General features: G+C 35.6%; 1 protein-coding gene across 3 annotated transcripts in view; it reads right to left on the bottom strand.

Annotated features, from left to right (window-relative positions):
* Window positions 1-817: 817 nt before the first annotated feature.
* The window catches only part of SHPRH (SNF2 histone linker PHD RING helicase), a 78704-nt gene continuing 63508 nt past the window's right edge, over window positions 818-16013 (bottom strand). For all 3 annotated transcript variants that reach the window (XM_036906886.2, XM_036906887.2, XM_057489126.1), the window contains 5 exons: window positions 11882-11974; window positions 11128-11217; window positions 9893-10071; window positions 6540-6620; window positions 818-4969 (listed from right to left, as the gene is read on the bottom strand). In XM_036906886.2, the coding sequence (XP_036762781.2) occupies window positions 4873-4969; window positions 6540-6620; window positions 9893-10071; window positions 11128-11217; window positions 11882-11974 (540 nt within the window). In that variant the 3' untranslated portion in view covers window positions 818-4872. The remainder of the gene's footprint in view (window positions 4970-6539; window positions 6621-9892; window positions 10072-11127; window positions 11218-11881; window positions 11975-16013) is intronic.

Raw genomic sequence — 16013 nt, 5'->3', positions numbered from 1 at the left:
AAACGTGCATACAGCAACTTACTACAAGCATGGCTAGAAAATTTTTTTGCCTATTTCCTTAATTGTCCATGAGGAGACATTGAAGATAATTTAAAAACAGGCTACTGTTGTTCTCAAACTTTTTGGCCTCAGGACTTTTCCATGTATCAAAATTACTGAGGACCCTAAAGAAAGCTCGTTTAAATGGATTATACCTTCGCTAGTTTGGGCCACTATAGACAGAGCAGACCCTCCAGGGAGCTGAAGACTACACAGTTCAGGGAGGTTTACCCTTTGATACTCAATTGAGGACTGCCTTCCCCCAGGGGTCCACTGACTCCAGGTTAGAAGTGCTTGAGTAGAGGTCTGATAAGTAGCCTTTTATGTAATGGTGGATAAACTGCTTCTAATATCTAGACATAGAATTTCAAAACTGAGAAGACAAGAACAGATAGGAAGGAAGGAAAAAGAATTAAAAAATGTTTAACTCAGTTGGGATCTTTACCTTAATGCTTGGAAGACAAATGCCATTTCAAGCTAATCTTTTGCTGTATGCAGAGAGAAAAAATATGAGTAAGGGTAATCATCCCTTAAAAACTCACTACATAAGTTAGATGTCTGCTTAGCTGACTCATCAGCAACAACTCAGTTGGCAGACAGATGTGCTAGGTTTTTATTTATACCATATTGTGTTGGTAGGCAACCCACTGGGAAGTTGAATGTAAGTACAGAGAACAAATGGTCACCTGCAGAATATGAGCAGTAACATGGTTATCAACTAGGGACTTAGAAAGTGAAAAGCATTGGGGAAGTTTTAAGTAACTACACCATTCCATAATGATGCTGAATAGTTTAATAGCTAATCATTTAATAACCATTCTAATAAAATAAAGCAACACCAGGCACTGAAACATATTCCTTTGTAAAACACAGGATTGTATTTACCAAAGAAGACATCATTCGGTGACAACAGAAAATATAGGATATGGCACTCATTTAATTACAGGGAGCTGAAAAACAGATGAGGGACAGGATGTCTTCATAGTTCTGAATCAGCATGGATGTAGTAAATATAAACTAATTGGTCTTGAAAGAAAATAACACAGGTAATCTAGTAGATACACCCCAAATAATTAATAAAGTGAGGAGAAACTAGATTTCTAAGGAAATTCAAGTATAAATGTTTGCTCCTTAAAGCATTGGAGGGATCAGAAATCAGAACTGTATGGTATACACATTACAGATCTGAACAGATTCCCCATGTTGAAAATATGTCCTTGGACAAAACAGTTCCTTGAAGAGGCTCTATCAGAGGTATGGAGCCTAAGAGCAGGCATCTAGGAGACAAAAGCGTTTGTACAGGGAGACCTTTAAGAAAAGGCTGAAGGGATGCATTATTTCCCAATGGATTATATTAACTGTTCAGAAAGTTACTGAGCAATTAAATAATACATCACCTGTACAAAGGATCAATATACAGATAACAGTAATTAAATTTTATTTCTATTTTATAAGAAAGAGAGCATAAGCTGCAGTAGAAAGGACTTGGTTCCAGGATAGCAAAGCCAGTTTCAATGAACAAAATTTCTTGAAAGTTACTGATACAGGTATTAAATAATGCAATAGGATCCAAGTGATGGTGTGGGACCTTCAAAGACAAGATAATGTGTCCCTGAAAAATCTGACTGAAGGCAAGGGTAAGCTAGAGGAGGAAACTTTGGTCCCTGCTAAATGCTAGTGCAATTTTTTTTTTTTTTTTTTACTAGTGCTATATTCTGTCTGTAACTCAGAGGCATCACTGCTTACCTATTGTGAGACTTGAATTCCCTTTGGGGTTATCAATCACTCACAGTCCTTCTCTGAAGGAAAGCTTGAAAGTAGTTCATATTTAACACTGACATGTGATAGCATTCATGTGGGCTTCATAACATAAGTACATAGAGATTCTTATGCATTTTATAAAATTTTATAAAATATAGAGTTAATCGATCATTGAGGATTTACTGAAGATTTCCTTTATCAGAGTAGACAAGGTTAAAATGCATTACTTGTACTGTACTGTTTAAATAACATTTCATTCTTATACTGATATGCTAGTTAAACATTATGAAATGGTGTATTATTGTCAGCTTTTTGTTTAAATTCTAGAAAAGTGAAAGATATTTTTTATTCGACCAGGCCTGAGATCATTTAGCATAGGAAATTTCTGCATTTCTCAAAGGTCATTCTGTAGTTTAATAAACATAAAGAACTCAAACATGCTAAATCTTGGGAGAGTTAGTAAATGAGAGCAGGAGAAGATTTAAAAGAGGTAATTTCTTCCTTTGTCCAACTGAAAGGGTAGCTTAAGTTGATGATGGGTCTTGTATGGCTGAATTCAGTTCCTAAATATGTTAAGTACTGTTGGGTTTGGTAATTAATTATTTATGGTTATGTGCTGAATTATCGTGACAAGAGTTTTTTAGTTTGCTATTGCTAGTGTGATAGGAAAGGGATGAATCCCCAAAACCAAATGCAGGATCATTCTGCTGACATTACACAGAAAGAGGAATGTTGAAGCTGCAATCAACATAGCAAAGTTATCTGCGTTTAAAGCAAAAGATTACAGAATTAAGTTTATGTATTTTACATTGTACAGAAGTTAAGTCCTTTCAAGTCCTAGTAACCTCACCTGGATCCCTTTAACAGAGAATGCTTCCCAAGGTCTAAACACATTTAAAATCTCTAAGAATTGGACTACCTCACTTTTTCTTACTGGTTCATTAGTACAGCACTGCTTAAGAACAACTATTTATAAGCACAGTGATATTTCACAGAATATGAAATGATGAAAGAAGGAAACAGAAAGGTCCTTTGTTTATAGGTAAGAACGTGTAAGGATTACATCTGCACTTGTTTTGAACAATTATTTGGAAGAATTGTCACAACTGTTCTGAAGAAGTAACAAATACCTATAACATATGGGATTTTGCAGTATATTTGACATCTTTTGTTGAGAGATCAAAGTGAACAAACAAAAACCAAAAGCCATACCATATGTCTATAGCTCAGAAATTAAATAAATCCCCAAATTTCAATTTCCACTAAAATATTTATTTAATTGATGATATTTTACAGAAATAAATAGAGCAGTCTTTTTTCTCTAATACAGGTATGTGTGTGTGTCTATATATATATATATATATATATTTTTTTTTTTACAAAATTGAAGCATTATCAAATTGTTTTTCCTAAAACTTTATCTCAAAAAAGAATACTAGGAAATAAACAGTAATACTGAAATATGGTCATCACTAAATTTAACCATGGGCCTTCTAAATCTCAATGTTACATATAATTTAGAGAAAGAACATGAGATTTGGAGTCAGGAGATGGGGGCTCCACTGTTTAGTTGCTACGTGCCAGAGGCACAGTTCTCAATAGTTCTCTTAGTTCTCTGCCTTCAAAACAGGAATGGTGTCAATTCAATTTCACAGGATTCTTGGGCAAATTAAACACATGAATGTACAGGAAAGCTCTTTATAATGTGTAAAGAGCTACAAAAATAATAGTTCTGTTTAATTTCATATAAAAGAATCAATGCATGTCCCTTCAACTGAACAATAAGCACCAAAAATATGTGTGTGTTTTCCTCAGTTGAATTATGTCACCCTATAAACCTAGAATAAGAAAATGCACCTTAACTAAGCACCAGAGTCCCTTGGACAAATGTGATCCTGGGAATACTTCTATTACAGTTTTCTGGACAGCTGAGTAGATGCTAATGAATCCTGAGGGTCACTTAAGAAAGGCTCAAAGAAAACAAACCAGAATGAGAATATATATATTACATCAAATGGCTAGGATACAACAAGCTACCCCTTATTTAGCGATTTCAAAGTCTATTAGTTCTTCACAGAAGAAGCAACATTTAGTTATGATCTCTTGCAATTATTTGCTTATGTAAATATGCCATTCTCTTGTTCTAAAGATCAAATGCTAGTCCTTGAGGGAAGTACTAGTGTAATAAAATAAGAAACCCTATCACAAATTTAGATATTGGTGGTTAAAAGTCTAGTTACATGAGAACATGGGAAAGGAAGAAATTCTAAGACATCAATACAATAATGATTAAAAAAAGACAACCTGCCATATTTCCATGTTATGATGGTAAGAAAATTATAAAAATTGCAATATTTACAGATCAGTCAGTCTTAAAACATTAAAACTTAAAGATTAGAAGTAAAGCAGTTTAGGTAATTTAAAGGTAAATTTTAAGATAATCTTAACTTAATGTTACTTAAAGTTAACTGTTTACACTTAACACATCTTAGAAGTCAAAAAATGTCCAGTGTTTTAGCAACAAGATACAGAAAAAAGAAATAATTGCCTAATATTAACACACTGTTAGGAGCTGTATTACTATAAAGTTACTATGCATGGAGTTAAAACTAATCAAATAACCTAATCAACCAGGAGTTAAAATAATTCACCACCTACTTAAACAATATCCTGGTGAATGTATGCTGAAGAAACTGAAGGTCCTTCAAAAATGAGATCTCTATTGGTTGAATACACTGGGTCATAGAAAACTAAGCTACTTAATTTTCTCTCTTATTTGCTCTCTTAGTTCCCTCACCTCATTAGATAGAGATATTCTTTGGAACAAAAATAAAGATTCTATTAGGAGTGTAAAATTAAAATTCTTTATAGATCTTTTAGAAGCAAGTTATTGAAAAGAACTCAATAATTACTAGGACACTGTACAAATAAAAAAGGCAATAAATTCATATAGCTAAAACAGTATTTACTGACATCTACTGGGATTTTTCTTTATTTTTTTACTTATAACTGCTTTACAAGCTATGAAATAATTTGAATACACTGCAGCTTGTGGATTGCATCAAATGTACTTCATTCAAGTTCTTCAGTTTCTTGGGTAAAAAGGTCTGCAAGATTAGCCAAGGTCAAGATGGAGGCTTCTGGGTGCTTTACCGATGAGATCATGTGACTGCAAGAGTTTCCAAGTGAGCAGAGTCAGAAAGAAACCCCAAGGAATAAATTAGTATATGTGTCTTATATATTGCTCTGTCTTACAAAACATAATGATATAAGAATAAAGCATTCTTATAATAATATGAGAACATATTTGTTCCTAAGTTTTTGTTAATGAATCTCAAGACAGTCCCAGAAGAAGGCAGATGATGGGATTATTACTATATCTTGTCAAAACTAGTGAAGCCTTCTATACAGTATTTTCAGGCTTTGTCATACAATGTATTTTCTCTGCACAATTAATAAAGAGACAAAATCCCGGCCAACTGTTACTAAGGCTCTCACCTCACAATTTACATTCTTACTACCTAAATCTAATTTGTTTCAGGAGAATTTGAACAGCTCTTCTAATTGCTGTTATTTAAGCAACTTAAACATGACCAGTGAATTCTGTTACATATGGAGAAAATATCCACAACAAAAAGCCTTCATGTTCGAGGCAAAAAGCTCTTGTGGTAGCCTCTTTCCTTCTCATAAACCACCAATGGAAGAGAATTTCTGGTTTCAGATTGCTTTTTTGCTATGCGAAGTACTTCTGTGGAGATGTCCCTTCTAAGGCAATCATCTCCTCTGTGCATATATTCCAATCATATCTATCTCACAAGAATGTAGTAAGGCATTGGTTTACGTTTTCAAAATGACTTTAAAGAAAACAAGTTAGGAAATAAATATTAGGAAGTTTCATGATTCCAAAGTTAAGTGTTTAAAATTAAGGCTATTCTGGTCTCTCTCCTTCTGTTCTGCCTTTGGAATTAACACTGCAATTATCAGCCAAGTTTTAAGCCCAAATCTTCCTATCAGCAGTCACTAACTAGTGTGATGTATAAGGCAGCACTAAGTTTCCTTTACAGATATCAGACTAAGCTTTCAGCTTAGGCCTAAAATATTTCACTTAAAAAGTAATGTAACAGTATAACAATGAAGCAAAACTGAAGGAATAAAATAGCAGCAGACTCACAGACTCCAAGAAGGGACTAGTGGTTACTAGTGGTGGGGGGTGGGGAAGGGTGGGTGAGGAGGGAGGGAGAAGGGGATTGAGGGGTATTATGATTAGTTCACATGGTATTGGGGGTCATGGGAAGACAGTGTAGCACAGAGAAGACAAGTAGTGACTCTGTGGCATCTTACTACATTGATGGACAGTGACTGCAATGGGGTATGGCGGGGGGATTCAGTAAGATGGGTGAATGAGGTAATCACATTGTTTTTCTTGTGAAACTTTCATAAGAATATAAATGTTACCTTAATAAAAATAAAAGTAATCCAACATAGTGAGGAAATGTAGTACCATTTAAATATTTTTATACATTACAAATTCTATTAGTAAATTAAGTCAAACACAGAATGTCCAGAGCATCAACTGGGAAATTCTGGATAGGTAAAATGCCATATTTTGCTTTCAGAGTATTTGCACTTACTAACTTTTGGCTGACTAAGTGGTCATCTAAGTGAAGTTCTAAACACTTCCACAACCTTTTACAAACAGGAAAACTTCTGTCAAGTTGCAGTAAATTGCCACCACCTACCGTCTCTCAGTAGTTTTCAGCATTGCTTGCATTCTTTCTTCTATTGTTGCTTTAATTAGGAATCTGTGTACAACAGTTGGTCTAGAAGGTACACAACGATAATTTTAGAAACATTTAAAAACAAATTAGAATAAGCAGACTTCACATATTATATGCTTCACATATTATATTCTTCAGTCAGTTGGTGCCCACCGTGGCAGGTATTATTAATCAAGGAGCGTGGGGGGTGGTCAGCAGTGAATAAAACAAACTAATCTCAATGAACTAACATTCTAATGAGGAGAGACACAATAAACACATAAGCAAATCAGATCATTTCAGGTACACATAAATGCCAGGAGGAGGGTGACATGAATTGAAAGATGACAGATGGGAAGGAGGCCATTAAGGAAAGGAGGAGTGGGAGGAGCATCCAAACAGAAACAGCAAATCAATGCAAAGCCCTGGGTAGAGAACATGCTTGGAACATGCTTAACATGTTTGAAGGGCAGAAAGGCCTCCATGGTAGGAGCATCTTGGAACTGAGGGTTGAGAGGTGAAAATGCAATTGGATAGGTGGGCAGGGACCAGGTCATGCAGCGTCTTGTGGGACACGGCAGGGATTTGGACTTGATGTGGTTATAATGGGAAGCCATCAGTACGTTTTATGCATGGTATAATTCATACTTTAATTAAAAAATCCTTTGGCTGCTGTGTGGAGGACGGACTCTTGGGCAGCACAAATGCAGGCAAAGAAGCCAGTTAAGAGGTTCTAGAGTAGTCCAGGTAAGAGGGTGGACTGTGCTATGGCTGTATCAACAGAAACAGTAAGTACTCAGAAAATTTGAGTATTTTTTGGAGGTAGAGCTGACAAGACTTATTGATTGATGGTTGGCACGTGAGGTATGAAAAGAGAAGTATGGAAGAGTCCTTGATTTCTGGCCTAGGAAACTTCTGATGAGAGAGCCATTTTATAAGATGGGGAGGGCTTGGGGCAGGTGGGAGCACAGTAGGAATAGTTTTGTTTTGCTCATGTTAAACATGAGTTTTCTATTAGATAGGTGTCCGAGGGGAGGTGTAGAGTCCATAGATTCATGTGAAGAGAGAGCAGCACATATGAATCTGGGACAGAAGTTAAGAACATGTCTGTCCACAAACACTATCAGTTCTACCTTAAAAATGTATCCAGAACCACTTCTCACCATTCCCATTGCTGCTGTGGCTCAGGACACCTGCAGCTCTTACCAGGATTACTGCCACAGCCTCCTAGCTGTTCCCTGCACCTCCTTACCCCCCGGGCTTCTATTTTCCCTTACTCCCTTTCTCCCCAGGCTCCAAACTTAGCACACGACATGATTCTTTCAAAACATAAGTTAGATCACGTTACTCCTCTGCTGAAAGCCTTCCATTGGTTCCCTATCTCACACACAGTGAAAGTGAGATCTTCACAGTGGCCTCCTGGCTCTATATAATCCTCCTGCTCCAAGCTCTCTAAATCCATCTCCTAGTTTTCTCCTCTTGGCTCACTCTCCTTCAGCAACTCTGATTCCTTGCTGTTCCTCAACATACCAGGTATGCTCCTGACTTAGAGCCTTTGCACTGTGTGTGCTCGTCTGTACCACTTTCTCATCTCTTTCAGGTGTTTGTTCAGATGTTACCTTCTCGTAAGACTGGCCATGCCTTCCTACTCAGTCGCCTGCACACTTAATTCCTCTTACCCTGGCTATACTTCCAGCTGCTAACATAATACATATTTTACTTTTGTGTTTATTGTCTACCATCTAATGGCTAGACTCTAAGCTCCTCCATGAGGGCATCTCAAATATGAAGAACAGTGCCTGGCACACACAAGGTGTTCAATAAAAATTTAATGAGTATGAGGGTAATGATGCAGGCAGGCTGTTCAAGTTGGTAATGGAAAGATGACATACTTCTAATCTGATTATATCTGTTTTCCATATATGAGGCAAGATCATCATCCATGGGGAGCAGGATGACACAGAAGACTTAAGATAGTTTCTTTAGAAAGCAGAAAAATGTTATTCACTAGGAAAGCGTGGTGGATTGTTGGGTAACGTTGAATGGCCTTTTTACTTTAGACTTGTGGCCTTTCATCTGAGCTGAGTCCAGTCTATGCTTTAAAATACTAATAAGACAAGAAGTCAATGTAAGACCAAACCAAAAAAGTACAACAACTAAGTAAGACATAACCACATTTCAAATGACACTTGGTAATATTTTAGAACAAGCTTGTATTTACTGCAATGATGTTATTTTATCACATTTTTGTTTGACAAACATATCTCCTTCTTGCTTAAGTTATCATTTGCTTTCCTGGCTATTGCTTACAGTACAGTTCCTATTTCTGTGTATGGCATACAAGGTGGCATCTCCTGCCACTCCTCTCCTCATACTTAATACTCCAGCAATTCCAAACTTCTTATAGTCCCTTGAAATACTATATGGTGTTAACTCTTTGGCTGCTTGAGCCAAAGCCCAACTTTATTCCTTTAAGACTTAACTTAATGAAGCCTTCCCCTGACTTTCTGGGACACAGCCCATCACTCCCTGCTTTGGTTATCACAGCACTTGTATCATATTTGGCACATTCTGAAATATGTTAAATCTTCTATTTCCTGTACTACAGTGACCTCCTTGGGGGGATAGATTAAATCTTATTTAATTTGAACCTTTAGTATCTAGCATAATGCCTGACAAATAGTGGGTGCAAAATATTTATTCAATGAATACATAGTACTAAGGATGCATTTTTTTTTTAAACATTCAAGGCATCTAACATCCAAGAGGTAATACATCAGAGGCTTTATTTAGGATAATGATCTGTTCTGATATTTGATTAAAGGTAGTACATACTACATAGTATTCACTATTACGTTTGCTTTGGGCCTTAAACTAAGTTTATTTCTTAGCGCAGAGCTAGTGGGCTGTCTTTTCCAAAGGGGAAGAATTTAAGAAGCAACAATTTGTTTTTAGTTATGCATGATGTGCCTTCTTTTAGACAGACACAGGCTACTTCAGAAAATCAAAAGTCGATTCTTCTCAAAGACATGAGGGATACTTTCAATCAACTCTGTGGTTGTCTTAAGTATTTTAAGAAATTTTTCTGGTAAAGTGATCAAGGTATTTTTTGAAGGAGAGTAGAAAAATATCTGAGAGAATTTGGGGGCTTGATGCTTGGAGGAGGGAAGGTTGGAAATCTCAAAATATCTTTTCGTTATCTAATAATACCTGAAAATTTAATAAATGTGGAAGTAACTAAAAATGAACAGACTATGATGAACATAAATGAAGACTTTAAGTGCTGATTTGTACATTAAGTCACTTGAAACAAACATGTTAATTTCAGTCCTTACTTTGTCTGTCCAATTCGGTGCACCCGTCCTATGGCCTGAAGCTCATGGGCAGGGTTCAGGATGGGCTCCACCAAGAGCACATGAGTTGCTTCAATTATAGTTATTCCATTGGAACCTGTGCGCAGCGGCAGCAGCAAAATGTTGACCTGGGGATCATATTTAAATGCTGACAGGTTCTCCTGAAACAGAAAGGTGCATTTACACGTTAGCTGGATTAGCTAAAAATAAGAGCAGTACATTGCAGCTTATGTTAAAGATGACTAATGGTATCTAGGTCATTGTGAAATGTAATAACTAAGAAAATTATGTGTAAAATTACAAATTTTAGAAATGTAAACTTGTTGACTGACTTTATGAGTAAGTGTCACCTAAGTTCTCTTGTTCTTTATAATATGTAGCTGACCCTTGAACAATGAGGTTGGGGGTTAGGGGTTAGGGGCACTGATCTTGCACAGTCAAAAAGCCATGTGTAACTTCTGACTTCCCCAAAACTTAAATTATTAATAGCCTACTATTGACCAGAAGCCTTACTAATAACACAGTCAATTAATACATAGTTTGTATGTTATATGTATTATATACTGTATTCTTATAATAAAATAAGTTAAGGAGAATAAAATATTTTTTCAAGTTGTTATAAATGTCCAAAATATTTTCCAACATATGTATTGAAAAAAAATCTGCATGTAAGTGGACCAACTCAGTTCAAACCCATGTTGATCAAGGGGTAACGGTATAGTGGAATCCTAAGATAAATGTATATGATGTATGCAAACTAATGAGCTCAGAGGAAAAAGAAAAAGAATGCATTAGAGTTAGTATCAGGTAAGACATGGATCTGCTCAAATTTCACCTGGTCTTTTTACGTGTTTCTGTCAGGGTCTCTGTGCTGCATCTAATGTAAGGAATTTGACCATTTTGCCTGATGCAGTCAGTGCCCTTAATCCCAGGGCATGAGGCCCCTGTCCATTCAAAAGGTATAGCATAGGACATCTTTCCCAATATTAAAGAAAAGGACCTCAAAGTCAATCTTTAAATAGAAGATGGTCTTGCTATGGGTAAAACTGGGCAGAAAATAATTATACTTTCTCTACTTTGCTTTTGAAGTTAATCTTATAATTAAACAAGAACTCAAACACTGACACAAGACAATAAATGCAAGTAAACTAGGTTAACAATAGTTTCAATTTGCAACTGAATCCACTCCAAAAAGCACAAGTAAAATCTTGACCTACCTGAAATGTCTTATTAACACTACTGATCTGTGCAAATTTCATGTTGTTGTCAGTGAGAGCTTTTGAAATAACATCTAATACATCTTGCCACTAGAATATATAAAAAAATAAGAAAACAAGACATTTACACATGGCTTTCATACAAAGAGGATTTGAAAAAGGATGAAATTGAAATAACTTTTGTAACTCAGAATTAAGTAAACACAAAAACAAAACCTTCAAATGAAGTACTATCAATGTTATTTAATTCCTGAAATGTTAGATTTTTAAAAAAATCAAATGCTGGTTAAGGATAGGGTAGAAAACACAAATGTCTGAGAAATGAACTAAGATAAACATAAATAATAGAAAATAATGGAGTACTTAATGGATATGGTTACTCATCTCTCAAAAATGAAAACTAGAATTTTTACTCAGTATTTTTATTGTTAAGTACTTTAATTTTCTTTTTCTTAAACCAATTTTGTTTATGAGACTTTCAAAGTTACAGATTATAATTTCTAAAATATGAGATAATCCCTAAATATAAAAACACCAAATGTAGCTATAAGAATTGCCTTGCGAAGCATCATTAAATTTCTCTAAAAAGAATTCCCTCCTATGGATATAGAAAAAAAACTAACATGGAAAAACCTAGCAGTAATTCTAAATCTCAACTATGTTATGGTTAACATAAAAATTAATTCTCAGATATAAACTGATTGGAGACAAAACGCCAGTCTTAGTTAATACTGAGGTTGAAAATGTTGACTACCGTTGAGAAGACGAGGGCTTTAGCCCCTGGATCTCTAAGCTGGATTGTCTTCAGAGTTCTGACCACAGCTTCTACTTTTGTAGAATGACTGCCCTTTGGAGACAAAGAAGAAAACACATCACTACCAAATAAAATCTACCTATCAGTAGAAAGGAAACCAATATGCAACACTTTTATTATCAAAACTACATGTGTGTCAAAAAAACTGTCAAGTGTTTATGTGTATACTTTTTTTAATCTTGTATTTGTTGGAAATTTCCAGTAGCCTCAAACTGAGAAGCCATGGGATTTATACCCACAGAGAATCAGATACAATACACATTTAGAAAGTCATACAGTGATATGACCCTGAAGATGACTTTTTAGTTAAGTGGTTGGATTTTGCAGTTAACCAAATTGTGTTAGATAAACAGAATTTATATTCAAAATACCGTTCACTTCAGATATTATGGCATTAAAAATGTTAAGAATACAATGAGTCAAAACTCTAATGTAAACAAATAGTGAAAGATCCACCCCATGAAGAACCATTTCTTACTGTGGGATTACAAAGGACATTAACACAGGTACAGGGACATCCACTTGCACTGAAGCAGATTTATACAAAGCTTCTTCTATAACTATTTCCATCATAAGAGTACGAAAATGAGAAAAAAGTGGAGAGAAAAGAAAATGAGAAAATAAAGCAAGTGTTTTGTAGCCTTTACTGAGCAAGTTTTCTTCCTAGAATGCCCTGGGAGATGGTATTACATAGAGATTAAGGGCATAGGAATTTCAGTGAGACAAATCTAACTGCTAGTTCTACATCTTCCTGCTAATTTAGAATCTAACCTCGCTAAGCCATTGTTTCCTTATTTGTCAACCAAGGATGATAATTTGTATTTCCAAAGGTGGTTATGATGGGTAAGTGAGAAAATGCATACAAAACATTTTAGCTCAACACCTGGCAAATAGGAGACAATAACTTACTATCTTTCTGAGACATTAAATATGAGCACTATAATGACAAACTGACCCACAAGGTGTTGCAGATCTAACCAAAAAGAAGTAAAAATATTCCCACAGCAGCATTACTCTTCTTTTCAGTCCGTTCCCTTTTACACAGAGACACCCAAAGGTAAAAATATAAACAGAACAAGCAAGGAAGGTATATATACTAATTTAAGTTAGCAAGACAGAATTATGGGAAGACTTTTAAAATTCTCATACTAAAATCCTGAGTCTACACTTACTTCTCTGGATATGTAGACTTTCAATATACTGAAAAGGTTAAAAAATAAAAGGGATCTGAACCAAGAGCAAAATTATCTCAAATAAGAGAAAACTGGAAACTAGCATAAAGTGATCACTTAGAGGAGTTTAGACAGAAACATCCGTGTTCCTTGCAAGGTCTCATTTTCAAAAATATTTTCAAGTGAAATACCACAATAACTATGAGCCCTTTCATCTATTAAGCTGCTTCTTAGAAAAAGTTCAAAAGAAAACCGAGTAATCTTTTACAAGCAACATTACACACTGGAGTGCAAACTCTATGACGAGTAAGAAGACCACAACCATCCCGTCCATCAAAGTTCGGCCAGTTTGGGGGTAGCTCTCAATGATGCCCTCCAAACACCACAGTTTGGAACCATTTGGTCCCAGTCCAGTTACTTTCCACTATGAAAGAAGAATAATTAAGGAAGTCTAGAAACCCAAAGCTCTCCTTGGCAGAGAGCTACATGGGGACTGAGATGTCCTGAGTGCCCTTTTTTCCAGATGGACAGAAAGTGATTACTGAGAATGAGAATAATGGAGTAGGAACTGGGTGGCCCAGATATCATATATATATTTGTAGTCTTTCATAAGGGAAAGATAAGGAATTTAATGGGAGAGCAGATTTCCTCAATCAATTGCTCTGCCATGGTTCTGTCTAGTATGATTTCATGATACCATACCTCAGAGTACTCACTTGTCAAAATTCTGTTTGAAAACCAGGACCAAATGGCATTTATTTTTATGTCATCTGGAGCCTAGGATGGTCCTTTGTAATTGCATACACCCAATCATCTTATTAAAATAAAAACAGAACAAGCAAGGAAGGTCTATACACTAATTTAAGTTAGCAAGACAGAATTATGGGAAAACTTAAAAAATTGTTTTATATATTAATAAATAAATATATTTAAAAAATATATTTACATTTCTCAATCCCAAACACGTTGAGTAAAAGAATACACAAAATGAAAATAGAATGGGTGTTTAAATGAGTTAAAATTCCCAACACATTTTTTATTCATTCAGAATGATCAACAATAGGCCAATCAAATTTTGCACTTAATCTCTAACTTTCCCACTTACAAATGCTAGAGAGACTCAGACAAGAACAGTCAGGAAAAGACAGGGGGATTTGATCTAACACAAAGCAGGCTCTAGGTGGATTCTGTATTAAGTATTGTGTAACTCTTAAAAGAAGCCTGCAACTAGAAGGTGGTGCCATGTCATTCAGGTTGATAACACTAATTTTTTTTTACCTACCTGTCAGCAGCTATAGGAGAGGTTAATAAAGTTAGTAAACCCTGTGGAATTTAATTTTCAATTTTTAGAATCATAAATTCCTATCATATTATACTCTATTCAGGAACTTTTTTCTCTTTCCTGCTTGTGCTTTTTCACTTCCAAACAAAAAGTGTCCCAAAATAATACTGAAAAGACCATGGGTGGACTGAGAGTAATCAATGACAGTAAACAGAGATAGGGCAGGGTTTCTTCTCTTTGTCTCTATCACTCAAGTTTCTCCAACACTTCAAGAGCAGGTCTGTTCATGTTTTGACTATTCCAATAATTCATTTATGCATTCAATAAAACTTACTGCACACCTAAGTGACACAACTACACTAGGCAACCTGAGACAAAGATGAAAAGATATACTCCCTTACTCCCAAATACATTGTCTAATGCAGGTTAGAATTCTGAAAAAGGAGAAAAACTGAAAAAGGATGGCTTGTACTGCCAGTTTGGACTGGAAGCAATTCAAGCAATTGCTTTATTATGTTACCTTAGTGAGCCCTATACACATCCTAATTGTTCTTTTTAATACTTCTATGTCAAGTGCATAAACTTGGGCTCAAATCTGCCAGTTTCTGAGAATACTCAGTGTGGTTACTACTATAGAAAAGAATATTCACTTTGTTAAAAAAGATTAAAATAAGAAGGGGATGGGTTATATATAGGCAAAGCTGGAAGGGATCACAGAAAAGAAAAAAGCAGTAACGATAAGGAAATGTGGACACAAATCTATCCTTGAGCAAGTACGGATATCCTCAGGACAGGTAAACTGGTAGCCTCAGTCCAACTTAGCTTATTCTTTAGCTGAATCAGTAAACATACAAAGGTGTTGGAATGTTATGTCTTAGGGAAGAGGGTATATGGGAACAGAAATCCCACAAAACTGCCATATTATTTCTTAATGTTGGGCTGATAAAGTTGCATTTAATTACAAGCACCTCTATCCTCTTCTGAAATTCTTGTCCTATTCCTCATTCCCAACCTTTCAGTTTTTCCAGATATGTTTCTACCAACACTGACCTTGTGATCAAGGCCTGGTTTTTCTTTATGTTTCTGAAACATCAATGACTAAGGCCAAGCTTTGGAGTGAAGACACATCATCTATGATGCCTCCCCTGAGCCTATCTGCATCTTCATGGCTGTCCTTCCTGAAGCACAGTTCTAAGGTCAACAGGAGAACTAGGATGGGAGATATGTGATGTGTACCACTCAGATCAAGTCAGTGCCTCTCCTGCAGGCCCATCCATGAGGCAAGCAGCCACAAGCATTGTTAATGGCACTCAAGAAACATCATATAATTTTCTTTCTTTATAATGAAAGAATAATATAAAATGTTCTTTGAGAAGACCTAACTATGCTCCCTTGTATTTAATTTAAAAAACCAAAACCCAAACAAGGTCTCAAAGCTATACATATAGGAGGTCTTTCACTTTCTGGAAACAAAGTACAGAGCTGAAAGCTTCAGACTTTTAGGTAGGAAGTCATGGCAACAAAAACAGCAGAGATACATTACCATCAAAGGCCAACAAGGATATTTCTTATGAAGTCTGGCCTAGAGGTTGTTCAGTAGCATAACTAAAGATAAGAA

This window comes from Manis pentadactyla, chromosome 12 (genome assembly GCF_030020395.1).
Source record: "Manis pentadactyla isolate mManPen7 chromosome 12, mManPen7.hap1, whole genome shotgun sequence".
NCBI classification, from domain to species: Eukaryota; Metazoa; Chordata; class Mammalia; order Pholidota; family Manidae; genus Manis; species Manis pentadactyla.
This window is presented reverse-complemented; position numbering and strand designations above follow the sequence as displayed.